General features: G+C 49.0%; 1 protein-coding gene across 6 annotated transcripts in view; it reads left to right on the top strand.

Moving 5' to 3' along the window:
• The window catches only part of FAM117A (family with sequence similarity 117 member A), a 78,297-nt gene extending 60,546 nt beyond the window's left edge, over positions 1-17,751 (top strand). For all 6 annotated transcript variants that reach the window (XM_078374217.1, XM_054256285.2, XM_078374218.1 and 3 more), the window contains 6 exons: positions 8,125-8,220; positions 9,988-10,098; positions 10,525-10,659; positions 11,789-11,990; positions 13,155-13,305; positions 16,521-17,751. In XM_078374217.1, the coding sequence (XP_078230343.1) occupies positions 8,125-8,220; positions 9,988-10,098; positions 10,525-10,659; positions 11,789-11,990; positions 13,155-13,305; positions 16,521-16,821 (996 nt within the window). In that variant the 3' untranslated portion in view covers positions 16,822-17,751. The remainder of the gene's footprint in view (positions 1-8,124; positions 8,221-9,987; positions 10,099-10,524; positions 10,660-11,788; positions 11,991-13,154; positions 13,306-16,520) is intronic.
• Positions 17,752-18,339: the final 588 nt, after the last annotated feature.

Genomic DNA, 18,339 nt, shown 5'->3' on the forward strand with positions numbered 1-18,339 from the left:
CATTTCGGTGAGGTCAGCAGCTGCAGTTAGGGTTCAGGCTAAGCAGCTCCTTCCTCTGAATCCCTGAGAGACCAGGACCCTGCCCATTGCAAGCCAGCTTCAGATCTAAGCAGCAAGCATAGAACACCTGCCATCTAGATAACCAGGCGTGCCACAGACTTGAGGCTTCTTCACAGGGCAGAAGATGGAGCGAAAAACTCTCAGTTGTTGTATACAGCCCAGTAGCGCCAACAATCTCATCCTAGTATTCATTTCTTCACTGTGTTTTAAGCTCTTAGGTGGTTACAAAGGATTATCCTCAGGCCATCTACAGTCTGACATGGAGAGTTGGGTTACCCAAATATTTGGAGCAAGGAAATAAGCGTGTGGATAGACCATATTTGGGATATTGGTTGTTTTTAGAAGGAGGAGGTGTGAACATGGTAATTGGGGAAGAAGTGCTTTGGAGATGCTGCATGTTTTGAGCAGTGGGAGAGAGATGACCAGGTAAACTAGAGCTGGCCCACCAGTTGCTTTGTGTTGGTCCTTCCTAGTGGCTGGGCCTAGGCCAGGGCGGGTGAGGGCAGTACATGCCAGTTGCTGAGGTTACCCCGCTCCCTTCTTGCTGTGCAAACCTTTGAGTCTTTGTGTACTTTTCTGGAGGGAGGAAGTGGTCTCATCACAGCTGGAATGACTGTTTGAGCAAAGTTCCCCTGTTGGTCTCATCTTGCTGACAGACAGGACTCTGGGTACCTGCCCTGCCCAACCCAGCCCCCACTCTACTCATCCCCAGCCCCATCCTCTCTGCATTCCCCAGGTAAGGTGGAGAAGCTTCTATTTTTTTCTTTAGCCCGACTTACCCTTTAGAAAAACAAACAAGCTTGAGTCTTGACAAACCACATGGAGTATGAGGAAAGCCAGAGGTGAAGTTGGGCATGCCCATTGGGAAGACTTCTCTTTCTGTGTCTTTCCCCTACCTGTGTACTATCCTCCCTGCCTTCCCAAGGCAGTGCCCCAACAGCAATGACACACAATGCAGTCTGACTATCAGGGACCTTTTAGAAAATGTTTTTCTCTGTGGGTGTGGGGGCCTGGGCACAGTGCCTGTTTTCCACATTGGCGATCAGGACCAGTTGTTCAGCAGTTTGACAACAGTACCAAATATTTGAAAATGAGGCCATGATGGAAAATCTGAGGGTTGCATGGTCACTGTAGGGCCAGAGATGGTGGTCTTGGCCACTTGCAGCCAGTTTTCAGTGCTGGGCAGCAAACCACCCTCAGAGCCTTTTCTTGCCTTTTTGTTTGGCCAAAGACCTAAGGGACTGATTCCCTGCAGAATTCCACTTGAACACGTAGTCTACACCAGTCCAGGTACCATGCTGCTTGACAGTCCCATGCAGGGAGAGCGGGTTACATTCCCAGGGCCTAGCCCAGCTCCACACATGTAGCTTACTCAGGTGCCAGGGTCACTGGATACAGCGAGGGCCAGGACTTTCCTGCTTGCGGTCCTAGAGTCTAGGTAGAAACTTTTGGGCTAGAGGCTAAGAGATTCCAGTTTGGAGAGTTTTCAGCTTCATCCCACCCCTCCTTCTGATTATATTAGATGGCTCTTTGGGAAACTGTCCTCCACCCCCATGCACAGCTGTCCTTCCACATGTTGCTCTGGGATCTCAATCCCAGGCAAAGTTCCCTTGGTCTAGCCACATCCAGTTTTGCATAACCTGAGCATCATCTGCACAGCTGGCCCATGCCACTCATGGTCAGAAGCTGTCCTACTTCTCCCTCAGCTGCTTCCCCCAAGCCAGGGTGTCAGAGCTGTTTCAGTGCATGAGTCCCCTTGACAAACGTGACTTTTTGTTCTTTTTTTACTTTTGAGACAGAGTCGCTCTGTCAGCCAGGCTGGAGTGCAGTGGCTCGATCTCGGCTCACTGCAACCTCTGCCTCCCAGGTTCAAGCAATTCTCCTGCCTCTCAGCCTCCCAAGGAATTAGAGGTGTGTGCCACCATGTCCGGCCAATTGTTTTGTATTTTTTTTTGTTTGTTTTGAGATGGAGTTTCGCTCTTGTTACCCAGATTGGAGTGCAATGGCACAATCTCGGCTCACCACAACCTCGGCCTCCTGGGTTCAGGCAATTCTCCTGTCTCAGCCTCCTGAGTAGCTGGGATTACAGGAACACACCACTGTGCCCAGCTAATTTTTTGTATTTTTAGTAGAGATGGGGTTTCACCATGTTGACCAGTCTGGTCTTGAATTCCTGACCTCAGGTGATCTGCCTGCCTTAGCCTCCCAAAGTTCTGGGATTACATGCATGAGCCACCAGGCCCAGTGACAAACAAGACTTTTTGGTTTGCTGAGCTCAAACTCTAACCTGCCTACAAAGGGTCATTTAGAATGACCAAGCAGCATGGCATGACCCCTGTTGTGGCCAGAAGGTTAGCTTTTCTTTTTGAGACAGGGTCTCACTCTAGGCCGGAGTGCAATGGTGTAATCATAATTCATTGCAGCCTCAAACTTCTGGGTGCAGGCAGTCCTCCTGCTTCAGCCTCACCAGTAGCTGGAACTACAGATGCATACCATCATAACTGGCTAATTTAAAATTTTTTCTTTTATAGAGATAGGGTCTCGCCATGTTGACCAGGCTGGTTTTGAACTTCCGGTCTCAAGCAGTCCTCCTGCCTTGGCCTCCCAAGGTGCTGGGATTACAGGCTTGAGCCACCATGCCTGACCAGGTTAGCGTTTTGAAGGGGAGCTTTTCTTAGCTGTGACTTTTCTGTGCTCCATGATGAGACTCAGAAGAGGAGTCCTATCCAACCTAGGGCACTGGAAACTGGGGACATGGTCCCCACTCTGGGCACTCTCAGTTTAGGAGGTGCTGCAGTCCATACCTATGTACAATCCTGCCTTGAGAATATGCAATGATGGGTGGGCACAGTGGCTAATGCCTGTAATCCCAGCACTTTAGGAGGCCAAGGTGGGTGGATCACCTTAGATCAGGAGTTCAGACCAGCCTGACCAACATGGAGAAACCGCATCTCTACTACAAATACGAAATTAGCCAGACATGGTGGCACGTACCTGTAATCCCAGCTACTTGCGAGGGTGAAGCAGGAGAATCTCTTGAACCAGGAGGCAGAGGTTGTAGTGAGCCGAGATCATGCCATTGCACTCTAGCCTGGGCAACAAGAGCAAAACTTTATCTCAAAAAAAAAGTGATGTCAGCAAGTCAACAACTTCAAATACAGAATAACCGACTGCATGAGGTTTCTGAGGCTGCTTTAACAAATTACCTCAAATTTAGTGGCTTAAAACCACAGAAATGTGGCCAGGCACAATGGCTCACGCCCGTAATCCCAATACTTTGGTAGGCCGAGGCAGGTGGATCACGAGGTCAGGAGATCAAGACCATCCTTGCCAACATGGTGAAACCCCGTCTCTACTAAAAAATACAAAAATTAGCTGGGCGTGGTGGCACATGTCTGTAGTCCCAGCTACTCAGGAGGCTGAGGCAGGAGAATTGCTCAAACCCGGGAGGCGGAGGGTGCAGTGAGCCAAGATCATGCCACTGCACTCCAGCCTGGCACCTGGAGACACAGCGAGACTCTGCCTCGAAAAAAGAAAAAAACACACACAGAAATGTATTCTTTCACAGTTCTGGAGACCAGAAGTCCAAATTCTGTTTCACTGGACTGAGTTCAAGGTGTTGGCAGGGCCATGCTCTCCCAGGAGGTTCCTGGGAGAGTCTTCCTTACATTTCCAGTTTCTGGTGGCTGCTGGCACTCCTTGGCTTACAGCCACATCACTCAATCTCTGCTTCTGCAGTGATATCACTTTATCCTCTTTGGTGTGCGTACATCTAATCTCCCTCTGCCACTTTCTTTCTTTTTTTTTTTTTTTTTTTGAGATGGAGTCTTGCTGTGTAGCCCAGGCTAGAGTTCAGTGGCATGATCTCTGCTCACTCCAACCTCCGCCTCCTGGGTCCAGGTTCAAACAGTTGCCTCAGCCTGGCTTGTAGCTATTATTACAGGAACACACCACCATGCCCAGCTAAATTTTGTATTTTTAGTAGAGACAGGGTTTCACCATGTTGGCCAGGTTGATCTTGAACTCCTGACCTCCTGATCCACCTGCCTCAGCCTCCCAAAGTGCTGGGATTACAGGCATGAGCTACTACGCCTGTAATGTAAAAAGCCACTACTCTTTCTTATTTAAGGACATTTGTAATGGTATTTAAGGTCCACCCAGATAATCTTGGATAATCTCAAGATCCTTAATACATCTGTAAAAACTTTACTATACATTTATAGGTTCCTCATCTTTGAGGGGCCATTTTTCTTTTTTTAAGACTGGGTTTCTCCATATCGGTCAAGCTGGTCTTGAACTCCTGATCTCAGGTGATCTGCCTGCCTCAGCCTCCCAAAGTGCTGGGATTACAGGTGCGAGCCATGACGCCCTAGAGGGGACATTTTTTAACTTGTCGCTGCATCTCCTGACACATTCATACATTCTGCTCCAGCCACACTGGCCTCCTTTTTTTTTTTTTTTTTTGAGACCGGGTTTCACTCTTGTTACCCAGGCTGGAGTGCAATGGCGCGATCTCAGCTCACCGAAACCTCCGCCTCCTGGGTTCAGGCAATTCTCCTGCCTCAGCCTCCTGAGTAGCTGGGATTACAGGCACGCGCCACCATGCCCAGCTAATTTTTTGTATTTTTAGTAGAGACGGGGTTTCACCATGTTGACCAGGATGGTCTCGATCTCTTGATCTCGTGATCCCCCGCCTCGGCCTCCCAAAGTGCTGGGATTACAGGCTTGAGCCACCATGCCCGGCATGGCCTCCTTATTATTCTCAAACATGCCAGGGTCATTGCTGCTACAGGGCCTTTGCACTGGCTGTTCTCTCTGTCTGGATTACCCTTACTTCAGATATCCACATGAGTCACTCCTTCACCTCCTTCATGTTTTTATTCAGATGTTACTTTCTCATCGGGGTTCTCCCTGACATTTCCAGTTGTATCCCCCCACCCAATATTCCTATCCCTTTGCCATATTTTTCTCCTTGGCCCTTATCACTGTTTAAACTTTCTCCCCAATGAGAACACAAACTCAAAAGGGACAAGTGTTTGTGTTGTTTTCTGCATGGTTATATACCCAGTACTACACACAGTGTACATTCATTCACTATTTGTTGATTGCATGAATGATGTACACTCAGAGCCCATCTGCAAAGAGGAGACACAGAGCAGAAGAGCAGTAAGCCTGAGGCAGACAAGTTAAGAAAGGCTCCCTGTCAAGAAGAATGGGAATAGTTGGCCAGAGAGGCCATCTAAGATAGGGCAATCAGGCTTGGAGGTTGGGGATAAGGTAAGAAAAAGGAGAGGGAGATGGGTTTGCTTGGGAGGACAGAGAGCCAAGGATGGAGAGCCCGTGGGATTAAGGGGCAGATGGTGAATTCTATGGCCAGGGGCTGGGTGTTGACACAAAGCACTGGCCTTAATAGAATGGTTTACACAGAGAGGGCAATGGTTGGTGGAAGAGGTTGCTGAGTGGAGAGAGGTGGGGTAACCTGGATTGAGAGAGGAGATGATTCTAGCTGGTATTTTTTTTTTTTTTTTTTTTTTGAGACGGAGTTTCGCTCTTGTTACCCAGGCTGGAGTGCAATGGCGTGATCTCGGCTCACCGCAACCTCCGCCTCCTGGGTTCAGGCAATTCTCCTGCCTCAGCCTCCTGAGTAGCTGGGATTACAGGCACGCGCCACTGTGCCCAGCTAATTTTTTGTACTTTTAGTAGAGATGGGGTTTCACCATGTTGACCAGGATGGTCTCGATCTCTTGACCTTGTGATCCCCCGCCTCGGCCTCCCAAAGTGCTGGGATTACAGGCTTGAGCCACCATGCCCGGCCAGCTGGTATGATTTTTACTCCTTTGCTTTATTTTTTATTTTTGAGAGAGTCTCACTCTGTCACCCAGGCTGGAATGCATGGCGTGCTCTTGGCTCACTGCAACCTCCACCTTCTGAGTTCAAGCAGTTCTTGTGCCTCAGCTACCTGAATAGCTGGGATTACAGGCACCCAGCTAATTTTTGTTTTTTTGGTAGAGACAGGGTTTCACCATGTTGGCCAGGCTGGTCTCGAATTCTTGACCTCAAGTCCACCCCAGTCTCCCAAAGTGTTGGGATTACAGTCGTGAGCCACCGCGCCCAGCCTCACATCCTTTTAAAGTCCTATGCTAGCCTACGTTTCTCTTTCCACCCTCTCGCATATCCCAGAAGAAAGAAGGTACTTGGCAAGTTTGCAAGAGCTGTTAGTAGTACCAGTGGCAGCCTGTTGTGGCTTTTTTTCCTGTTACCACCCACCTGTGAGTACAGTATCTTCCCTGAGGTGAGGAAATGGGCAGAATGGTCCCTTTAGCTTTTATCAGCCCTCCTCTATAGCCTCTGCCACCTTCCAGGGACAACAGGCTTGCATTGGGGTACGGGGCTCAGCTTTGATTAGCAGAGGTAGTTGGTCATCTTTAGAGTTGGTCACGGAACCTTGAGGGGAGGCTCCTTTGTGTGCCTGCTGGGTGGAGGTGGCTGGGAGAGATGGGCTTCCTCCTCACTTTTCATTGCATGCACCAGCCTTATCTGAGGCTTTGTCTAGTAGCACCCTTGGTTTAGAGAGACATGGGTATTTGAAAGTAGTTTTCCGTATACTGATAGAGCCAGCTTCATCTTAAGGGCTTTAGAGTTTGTGCTGAAGATAAAGGCCTGAAGGATGTGCTGTCCACCCTTTTCCTAAAGAAGGGAACTGGGGGGAAATGGATCTCTGGATGCTTTATTTAGCATTTGTAGATTCCTCTGTTACCTACTTACTTGTGATGCTCATCAGAACAACAAAGTTAGGGCAGTTGTCTTTCCCTGGTTATGTCACACGGCCCAGTAAAGGTGCTGATCTGTGAGCAGCTGGGAGAAGGAAGAGCCAGGGAACCCCAATCCCCAGTGGCCTCTCTCCACTGCAGCTGTCACACGCGGCCGTCTGCTCTCACAAGCTTGCTCAGACTCCCCCGTCAAGCTCCTCTTAGCAGCTGTTGGGTGGTGAGTAGTTGGGTTTCTTTTCCCCTAACCTCCCCCTTTTCTGTTTGCAACAACCTCTCAGGGGAGGTCAGCAGATCTCTTGGAGGAGATGGTTCCCAGGCCCTCATGTTTTTGGCAGCTTGTGCTTGTGCACAGAAGTTAGAGAGGAACTGGTTCCACTGGAGCATTCCCCCTTGAGCCCCTCCCTTGGAATGGAAGTAGGGATACTAGTTGTGGGGAGGGATCTGGGCCTCTTTGGCTTCATGCTTAGAGCCAACAGCTTCCTCCCTTGGGTGGGGGCTCAGGAAGTAGTCCTGCAGCTCTCCCTGCCTCCATCTTGGACACTGTCTTCCGTGCAGCAGGGGAGAGGAGATGCGGACTAAGAGCCCTGTTTTTTGAGGGGCTGGGCAGACCCAGGAGGAAAAGGAGTGATAAGGCTAAGAGGGATCAGGAATCAGGGCTAGATTCAGAACTGTGGCTCTCTCCTTTCTGAAACTGTCTCCTTCCTGCTTATTTGGTGGTGTGGTGGTCGGGAAGCAGCACTTATTCCACATGCGGAGCAAAATGAGGCACTGCACCCTATAGGAGCCCCCTGCTTTGGTCAGGGGACCTGTGTTGACCTTTTTCCTGTTTTGCCAATTAATAATCCCTTCATGCACTTCTGTATATTAACTTGTTTTTATTAGGCTCCCAGGAGCCTGGGCCTGTGCTAGAAATGTAGATGGCAAAAGAATAAAGAATGCCAGTGATTCTCTGAGCCCATATTCTCTTGGAGCTGGTTGGGATAGGAGTGGCAATGCTTATCCTCACCATTGAGGATCAGCTGGAATAACTGGGATATCATACATGTATAGCTCAGAAAAGAGTAGAGAGGAGATTGGCTCTATTAGTTTATCAGGGAAGGTTTGCTGGAGGATGTGAACTGGGGAGGAGGCAGTGCAGGTGGAGAAGCCTAAATGAAGAAAACTGAGTGTTCAGAAGTTGATGAGCAGAGGAGAGAAGGGCTCAGAGGGCCATTACCTCTACCCAGGAAACAGTGTGCCTGCTCCCCAGTGCCTGCCGAAGCTGCTCTGTCTCACTGTGTTTCTCTCCCTGCAGACGCCCCTATCATGGCAAGAGCTAGAAGGTGAGCGGGCCAGCTCTTGTGCACACAAGCGCTCAGCATCCTGGGGCAGCACAGACCACCGAAAAGAGGTAGCTACCCACTGTGACTCCCTGCTTAGGGCAGCGGCTTCTTCCTGATCTCCTAGCACCATGCAATGTGTCTGCTCCACAATGGAGTCATACTGCTCACCTCTCCTGTCTTGACCTGGCTTTTTCCTGATGAGATGGCTCCTTTCTAGCTGACTTCCAGCCTCCAGGTGGCCAGGTCTTAGGACCCCAGACCCTCCTGCTAGGAAGGGGTTTGGCCAGAGGCTGCTAGTGTCTTTCAGCAGCAAGCACAGGGCTGGAGCCACCGTTGTTCTCATTTTACTTTGGGGTTGGATCCAGATAAGCAGCTTAGAGTAGAGGAAGACAGTGAGGGAGTTCCTGGGAATTAGGAGCATCCAACCTCCTTTACTTCTTAAGCATTCATCTAGCTTTTTTTTTTTTTTGAGATGGAATCTCACTCTGTTGGCCAGGCTGGAGTCCAGTGGCACAATCTCAGCTCATTGCAACCTCCGCCTCCCGGGTTGAAGTGATTCTTCTGCCTTAGACTTTCAAGTAGCTGAGATTACAGACACATGCCACCACGCCCAGCTAATTTTTGTATTTTTTAAGTAGAGACAGAGTTTCACCATGTTGGTCAGGCTGGTCTTGAACTCCTGACCTCAAGTGATCCACCCACCTCGGCCTTCCTAAGTGCTGGGATTACAGGCATGAGCCACCACGCCCGGCCCTAGCCTTATTTTTAAAAGAAGGAAAAAATAATGAGATGTTCCCAAACACTTTTTCCTGGCCCTTCCTCTCCATCAGGAGTGCTCAAGTCACTGAGATTAAGGGGAGAAAGCTGGAATATTCCAGGGCACCCCATCAGCTCCTCCTGACATGCTGTGTGGCCGCTCCTGAGAGGGGCAAGGACTCCTGAGTGGTTGCTAGGACTCACTCTCTACCCCTTTACAAGAGGAAGTTGCTTCTGCCCTCTGTTGCTGAGAACAATGAGAAAATATGAAGTGAATACACTGAGAGCTTAAGAAAAGGGGGAAATAAAATATTTAAACTTTCAATTGTCAGAGTAAGCAAGTTATTCATGCTAAGGATGGGGAGACGTGGTCTGAGTGACCCACAATAGCAATTGGAGAGCACTTTCTTCTTGGCTCTAGTCATAAATTTTATGGCTGTGGGCAGCAGATCGACTCTGAATTCCATTTAATTTAGGCTCATATTTAAATAGCTCTTCATCCCCTGAGCATTTTCCAGCCAAGGGCAAGAAGATCCAGAAATGCACATGTGATGGGATAACAATATTCAGAATTGTTGATGATAATCTATAATAGTCTCAGGATATAAAAGTTAAGATGAAATCTAATATTCCCTTCTTGGGCGTCTATCCCTGTTCCCAGTGTAGTCTGCTTTGAATGGGAGAATATTCCCATCCTTCCTGGTCCCAGGGCCTTTGAGATAGTTGTGAATACACTGTGAGGAGTGAACTGCCCTTGGCATTCAGAAACATCATCTTCCATTGCTGTTAATAGAGGGGTGGTCCATGCCTTTGGAATCTGTAAAAGAGAAAATGGTTTCCATGTTGTGTGTTTTGAATGTTTTGGAATCCAGTCCGTCTAGTTAAGTGAGGTGTCCAACTCGTCTGAGGAACAGATCATCACAGTTTTCATACCACTGAGCTATTTTGAGATGGAAGATTAACTTCCATCCTCCTTGTGTATATCTTCATGGGCCTTTGACAGGAGCCCCTCCTTGGAAGACCCAGTGCACTTTGGCTTTCCTTAATCCGCCTCTCCCTTCCTCTCTCCGGGCTGCTAGATTACCAAGCTGAAGCAACAACTGCAGAGGACAAAGCTGAGCCGTGGTGGGAAAGAGAAGGAGCGAGGGTCCCCACTCCCAGGGGACCACGCCGTGCGGGGAGCACTGAGGGTATGTTTCCTCCCCCAGCCCTCTCCCCTTTGTTCTCCTCCATGCAGGCCCCCATGTGTGGGCAGAGGTTTCCTGGGTCTTGCAGCTACCAGCCCCCTACCACATTGCATGCTTTGTGAAGTTTTAGTCCAAATGTGGCCTTGCTGTGTTATTGGAAGGGCTTCTTGCAGTTCTGAATCTCCCTTTCTTCTATCCCCATCCCCTTAAAATTGATGTAATGACTACAGCACACTGTAGACTTTGCAGAGCTCATACTTCAGGAGAAAACTGCGCTGAATGGACCTGCTGCAATCTGTAACTGTCCCCAAATCACCCTTCATTCACTCGATTCTGTTGTGTAGACATAACCACTACGCCTGGTCAGAACAAATGACTATTTAGGTTTGGTGGGGCCGTGTGTGATTTCATCATTTGCTTCCTCCTCAGGCATCCCCTCCCAGCTTCCCCTCAGGGTCCCCTGTCTTACGACTCAGCCCCTGCCTGCACAGGAGCCTGGAAGGGCTCAACCAAGAGCTGGAGGAGGTGTTTGTGAAGGAGCAGGGAGAAGAGGAGCTGCTGAGGGTGAGTAGCGGCCGCACCCTGAGTGCACCCACACTCGTGCCTCACTCAGGGAACTGGGAGTTCTGCTCTCTGGGGCCTCACAGGCTATGGCCACACAAATAGCAGCATGCAAACACCAGCCTGCAAAAGGAATGCAAATGGAGTTTATTAGTCTCGAATGGCCTTACCCGTGTCACTAGGGCAGGCTTTGTGGTGGTGAGTAGAAAGAGAAGGGCAAGGATTGGCAGAGAGGAGGCTCCCCAGTTGGGAGGAACAGGCAGGGGTCATCTTCAGCCACACTGCCTGTTCTCACTGTTCCCCGTGTGCTCAGCACCGGCATGGGCGCCTCAGTTCCTGCTGCTCCCTGCCCCTTCTCCATCTCTACCGGGTGACATGTATGCCTCCTTCATGCCCAGCTGCTCCTACATAGCCTTCTCCCGGACTCCACTCCCAGGCAGAATGTGTGCTACCTTTGCTGAAGCCTCAGGCACATTTTTATACTGACACAGTGCAATTGGGGAATGCTAGTTGGCCAGTATTAATATAATTCTAATAGGTACACTTCTCAGTTTGTGATTTACCTACGAGTTGATTTTTAATTTGCATATATGCAGGATTTTACACATACCCAAACACATGCACACAATTTGGTGACCTGCAGGTTCAAGCACCATTGAGTGTTTTTAAAAGGGGGGTGAGGAGGTATGTAATACATGCTGATCATCAGCATATGTGTTCTGCAATGGTTACAGCACTTAGAGACTCCTGGTGGTTTGCTGCTATTGTGCCCTCCAGCATACATTATCATCTTTGTTCCTAGACCCCAGGGCACAGAAGGTCCCTGCCCTCATAAGGCTTATAGTCTCGTGGGGGTAACACATTGATCAAGCCCTAGAGAATATATGTAATGATACATTGGACTGCAGGTGCTATTAGGGATAAGAGCAAAGCGCTATGGGAAAAACAGGAGGGAGTTTCTTCTAGACTGAGGGGGGGGCCAGGAAAATAAATCGCTGGAAGAAACGGTGTTCTGTGCTTGTATGTTATGGGCAGAGGATGCCAGCAGCAAGAGGAGTACCCTCGGGGTCACTGTGCTGCTGCAGGCCTGAAATACCCAGGGTTGAGAGTCTTTACTGTCTTTCCCTGTCAGATCCTTGAGATTCCTGATGGGCACCGGGCTCCAGCTCCTCCCCAGAGTGGCAGCTGTGATCATCCCCTCCTCCTTCTGGAGCCTGGCAACCTTGCCAGCTCTCCTTCCATGTCCTTGGCATCCCCCCAGCCTTGTGGCCCAGCCAGTCATGAGGAACACCAGGGTGCCGCTGAGGAGCTGGCATCCACCCCCAATGACAAAGGTAAGCTGTGGAGGCTGAGGCAGCAGTGCTGACTCTGGGGTGTACGAGTGGCTCCACTTTTCACCTCTAGTCAATTCAGGCCCAGCGTTCTCAGTACCCTACTAGAATATCTTTATGAGTTGTCTTCTGCACATTATACCAATGATAATAATGGTCCCATACATCCCGTTCTGACTGATAATTTATAAAGTCTCTGCACTTAAACTTCTATTTAACCCTCACTGGGATCCAAAGAAGCAATCCCATGCCAAGCTCTAGGGGAAAGCAATGAGTCTTCGTTCAGGTGTCCACTGTACTCATTCTCAGCAATGGTTTCAAAGTGGTTGTGAGTGATACAAAGTAAGAGAATGTGGTCAGTTGCTTAGGGTTGCATAGTTTGACCCAGCCCAAAACCCAAATTTTTTTTTACTCCAAATCTCTACTTTCCACAGTGTCCTAGCTACTTCGCTGAGAGAATGAAATACAATTCCTACCTCCTAGTGATGATCCTTACATTGTACAGCCCTGTGCCTATGTTGTCTGATTTGATTGTCAGAGCAACCCCATGAGGTAGGCTGGTCAAGGGCATGATCTAACAGAACACATGGGTAAATAGAGCATAGAGTAAGGAGGAATAAATCTGAGATAAATACAGATAAAGTCAATATTTGCAACCTAGGCAAAGTACATTTGCTGTGTGGAAAGGGAGAGAAATTTTATCCTTCAAGTGGGGTTGAGTAAAGATTGCTTCTCTGAGTTAGAGAAGAGCTCTTCTTGGAAGAAAGGATAAATTTTCAAGACTGTGGACAGGAAGAAGCTGTGGTATGTTGGCAGGGAGGGTGGTGCAGTCTTGGAAGAAGGCAGAGAGAGACGCAGATAGAATTCCTTCAGGACTGAGATCTGGAGTTCCGGTCCCAGTCTACCTCCTGGGAACATAGAATTGGTATGAGATCTTAACTTTCCATCCATTCAACTCCGTTTTTCTGTTCTGTTATACACTGTGTATTTGTGTAAGCTACCTCAGAGGTTTTTAAGGTAGAGTATAATCACACTAGATAAGCACACCCGCTACCCTCTTCCTTACCATGCATCCCCAGCCTTGCCACTTTACACCCAAGTCCTGGACCCAGAAAAGTGGAGGCCTTCCCTTCATCTCCACTGGACTCAGCCTTGCTCTGTTCACAGCCTCCTCTCCAGGCCACCCAGCCTTCCTTGAAGATGGCAGCCCATCTCCAGTCCTTGCCTTTGCTGCTTCCCCTCGGCCTAATCATAGTTATGTCTTCAAACGGGAACCCCCAGAAGGCTGTGAGAGAGTGCGTGTGTTTGAAGAAGCCGCGTGAGTACACCCAGCGGACAGGGTGTGAGGGGAGGGCAGGACGACGGTGGAGGGTGGGCCTACATTCTCCTACCTGCAAGCCTTTCTTCAGTCTCGGACTCTTTGTCACAGAGTTGTTGTCAGCGTTAGATGATCAGTATTGCCAGCTTTCCATGATCAAAAGTGTTGACATTACCTACTCTGAGCACTTAAATCTTTGCTTATCATTATCTCCATAGAAACTGCTCTCTGCCCACATGCCAGCCACAAGCGCAGCAGTAGCTGAAAAGAAAATGTATCTGAAACCTAAGCCCTTTGTTTCTTCTATTTTTTTCCATCTCCGGGGAAGGTGTGAGAATTTGGAGACCATAATCAGAAAGAGAGAGAGATCGGGGGTGTGGAGAGAACATACTAGTGTTTCTTTTCAGTCAGAGATTAGAAGTGTTTCAGCCAGCCCCACTGGAGTAGAATGGAGGGGCCTAGACAGCTTCACAGTTTAAGCTTCGGAGTCAAGTCTTCACCCTGTGGCTGTAATGATTCAAGTGTCATGAACTCCCAGACAGAAATTTCCAGTTCTTGCAAGTAAGGACGAGGGAAAATTCCCAAACCAGATTGGATCATTCAGAAGCCATTCTTCTGTTGATTTCTTTACACTTCCCTCCCATTAGCAGAAAGAATTGAGAGCCAACCTTTTCAAATGCCCCTGTCCCCATTAGCAGACATCAAAAAGCTCACTTGGTTTCCTGCTTCCAGCTTAATATTCACCAGGGCAGATTCACACTGGAAGTTAGGGTTGCAGTGGCAGTCAGGAAGTTTAGTCATGGCGTGGGAGTCAAGACGTAGCTGGGACGGGGTTTAGGTCAATGAGAGCACCATTTGTATCTCAGATAAGGGAGAGACAACCCATGCTGGCAGCCAAAGGTACATACAGAAGCCACAGAAGGAGTTCCAGAGACAACCGTTGCCACTAGAGGTTTTGTTACTGTTATTATTGTTGCCTGGGATCCCTTCAAGACTCCTAGGGCCTCTGAGAAGCTGTGGAGGGAAGAGGCCAGCTCTCTTAGCTTAAGCAGACTCTAGGCTTTTGTACCCTCCCTCAATCTACATTTTAGTGGAGTAATTACAACCTGGAAATGCAGGTGGAAATTAAGCTATAGCGTCTCTTGATTTTTTTCATAGACTCAATGCTAGAAGAGGCCTTAAAGTCAGCACATCCAGCTTCCCGCCTCTGCATTAACCCTTTTTTTTAAGATAGAATCTCACTCTGTCACCCAGGTAGAAGTGCAGTGACCCAATCTTAGCTCACTGCAACCTCCACCTCCCAGGTTCAAGTGATTCTCCTGCTTCAGCCTCCTGAGTAGCTGGGATTACATGCACCCACTACCACGCCCAGCTAATTTTTGTATTTTTAGTAGAGATGGGGTCTCATCAAGTTGGCCAGGCTGGTCTCAAACTTCTGACCTCAGGTGATCAGCCCACCTCAGCCTCCCAAAATGCTGGGATTACAGGCATGAGCCACCGCACCCAGCTACTGCATTAACCCTTTAAGAGAGGTGGTGGGCCAGGCACAGCGGCTCATGTCTATAATCCCAGAACTTTGGGAAGTGGAGGTGGGTGTATCACCTGACATCAGAGGTACATGCACACACCTCTCTCTTCTCTCACTTGCCCATTCTCCACCCCAGCCCACTGTCTCTCTTAAAGGGATCCTCAAACCATCAGCTTCTTAGGGCTGTTTCACCCTTTAGGCTTGGAATCATGGTTATTCCTTACTCAGGAACTCTCTGACCTGACCTTTTATCCTTCCATCTTCCTAAACAATCAGAAGGGGACGGATGATTCTTCCCACATTGTAAAGGTGAGACAGGCCAGGTGCAGTGGCTCATACCTGTCGTGCTAGTGCTCTGGGAGGCCAAGACAGGAGGATCACTTGAGCCCAGGACTTCAAGACCAGCCTGGGCAACATAGTGAGGCCCCCATCTCTACCAAAAAAAAAAAAAAATAGCCTAGAATGTTGGCACGCATCTGTAATCCCAGCTACTTGGGAATGTGAGGCGGAGTATTACTTGAGCCTAAGAGTTTGAGGCTGCAGTGAGCTATGATCACACCACTATACTCCAGCCTGGGTGAGAGAGCAAGACCCTGTCTCTAAAGTAGTTTAAAAAATTAAAATTAAAAAAGAGGGCGAAACAGATATGGCAGGGACCACATGGTCAGTTAGAACCCAGATCTTCTGATAGGATCTAGCTGCCTTTTGACAGTTGTTGCCATCCTTTCCTCCCAAAGTTTGGAAAATCACACCTTTCTGGAGACCAGCCTGAGCAGCATACGGAGACTCCTTCTCTACAAAATAAAAATAAAGCAATTAGCTGAGCATGGTGGTGCATGCCTGTAGTCCCAGCTACTCAGGAGGCTGAGGCTGGAGGATTGCTTGAGCCTGGGAGGTCAAGGCTGCAATGACCCAGGATCCTGCCACACTGCACTCCAGCCTGGGCCACAGAAGGAGAGACTCTGTCTCAAAAACAAAACAACAAAAAATCCCATTCCTTTCAAATGTGCCCAATAATTAGATTCTTTAGGCCAGTAGATTTCAACTGGGGAAAATTTGGCAATATCAAGGGACATTTTTAGTTGTCACAGCTAGAGGAGAGGGGTCGTGGTACAACTGGTGTCAAGTGAGTAGAGGCCAGGGATGCTGTTAAGCATCTTACAATGCACAGGACAGCGCCTCCAACCCCACCCCGAAACAAAGAATTATCCAGCCCGAAACGTCAGTGGTGCTGAGACTGAGAAACCCTGCTTCCAGCTATAAAAAGTCTTAGAAAGGCCGGGTGCAGTGCCTCACGCCTGTAATCCCAGCACTTTGAGAGGCTGAGGCAGGGGATCATGAGGTTAAGAGATCGAGACAATCCCGGCCAACATGGTGAAACCCTGTCTTTACTAAAAACACAAAAATTAGTCAGGCATGGTGGCACCTGCCTATAGTCTCAGCTACTTTGGAGGCTGAGGCAGGAGAATCGCTCGAACCCAGGAGGCAGAGGTTGCAATGAGCTGAGATCCTGCCACTGAACTCCAGCCTGGCAACAGAGCGAGACTCAGTCTCAAAAAAAAAAGTCACTTGGCCTTGATCTCTGCTTTCAGGCTTGTGGTCTGTCCCTGAAACACCATTCACTGATGAAATCTTTTTGTGTGTGTGTGTGTACGTGTATGTCTGTGTGTCTCTCTTCATCCTCCAGGTCCCCAGGTCCTGACCTGGCCTTCCTGACTTCCTGTCCTGACAAGAACAAAGTCCATTTCAACCCGACTGGCTCGGCCTTCTGCCCGGTCAGTCTGATGAAGCCCCTCTTCCCCGGCATGGGCTTCATCTTCCGTAACTGCCCCTCAAACCCGGGGTCTCCCCTTCCCCCGGCCAGCCCCAGGCCACCACCTCGGAAGGATCCAGAGGCCTCCAAGACCTCCCCACTGCCCTTCGAGCCATGGCAGCGCACCCCACCATCAGAAGAGCCTGTGCTTTTCCAGAGCTCCTTGATGGTCTGAGGGTCCCACCCCTGCCCCACTTTACCATAGAGACCAGTGCCTTGGTGGCAGGTCCCTCCCCAGGTCCCCTGGATGGGGTATGGAGGAGCCCTTCCCTCTCGGCCTTCGAGCACTTTCACTTATTGTGTCAAAGCCCTGGGTCCTCGTTTTGATGGGCACCGGCCCCTCTGAATGTGAGGGGGTCTGCCTTCTCCACTAGCAGCTGGGCAGCTCACAACTCACACCTGTGTACCTGCCACATCCCTCACTTGGTGGAAAACACCCAGAAGGTCTTGAGTCCCCCAACCCTGGGTGTCAGTCCAAATGACTGTATAGGAGGCCCTTATTTTTGTCACAGAGCAAGCTGGCCATGAACGAAGGAGAGAGGATGCCACAGATTTCCTTCCCTCTCCACAGTCACACAAGAGGAGACCCGAAGGTAGATTCCCTGTCCTCTCAGCCCTATCCCCATGCCTCCCTCTCACTGGAGGGGCTGACCAAAGCAGGCCTAAAGGCCCTAACACTTGACCAGTTCAGCTGCTGGCACAGGGAGGAAACAAGCGTTTTCCCAAGTGGCATTTTCATCTCGCTTTCACCCTGACTAAAGATTGTCTTAAGTAGCAGCCCAGCCCGCCCAGCCCCAGGTGGGTAGTGGGGAGGAGAGCTGGCATTCCTCCAGGTGGCAAATGGCGACTCTATACTCTCCGCCCACCCCAGGGCTGGATTGGATTAGAAAAATGCCTATTTTTCTTGTATTGATGTAGAAACTCTATTTTCTCCCAAAGACACTATTTTTGCAGCTGTTTGAAGTTTGTATATTTTCCGTACTGCAGAGCTTACACAAAATTGAAGAATGTTAATGTTCAAGTTTTCTTATCTTGTGTTTAGAGGTTGTTTTTTTGCAGATCTTGGTATTATAGACCAAATAAATAAATAAATAAATATTCCCAGCAGCTTGAAGTTCTGTTAAATATTTGGGGAAGGAGGGATGGGGTGGAGATTGAGTATTGACAATTTCATCTTTGTCTTCAAGAGAAGGAGCATCAATTTCCACATCTGGGTGTTACGGCTGCACAGAGTTCCCTCTGGACACCATGCTTGCATACTTTACATGGACATATAAACAGACCCATGAAAAGACTGTCCAGAATGAAGAGTATAGTTTGTTCTAGAGGTGGGGTGAGGGAGTCATTGGGGAAGTTATCCATTCTAGTGTGAGTCCGAAAAACCTCCCTGAGGAGAATGGATTTCAAAGAGGAAAAGCAGGTGACCAAGGGAAGACAGTTTGACATTGTGGGTGTTCCTTGCACTGGTTGGATCTCTTGACAGTTTTGGGGAAGCTTTGGCTCATCTCAGGGAGTACCCACAACACAGTGTGCAGCCTTGAAGGGAACAAAGAAACTATACAAAAATACTATTCTTATCCTTTCGCAGCCTTTATAATGCTGCGCCTGTAAGAGCTCTTAGGCTTTGGTGGAAAATAGGAATAACCATCTCAATATTTTGATGGTACTTTGGAATTTCCAAAGCATTTTCGCA

Source organism: Callithrix jacchus, chromosome 5, assembly GCF_049354715.1.
Source record: "Callithrix jacchus isolate 240 chromosome 5, calJac240_pri, whole genome shotgun sequence".
NCBI lineage: Eukaryota > Metazoa > Chordata > Mammalia > Primates > Cebidae > Callithrix > Callithrix jacchus.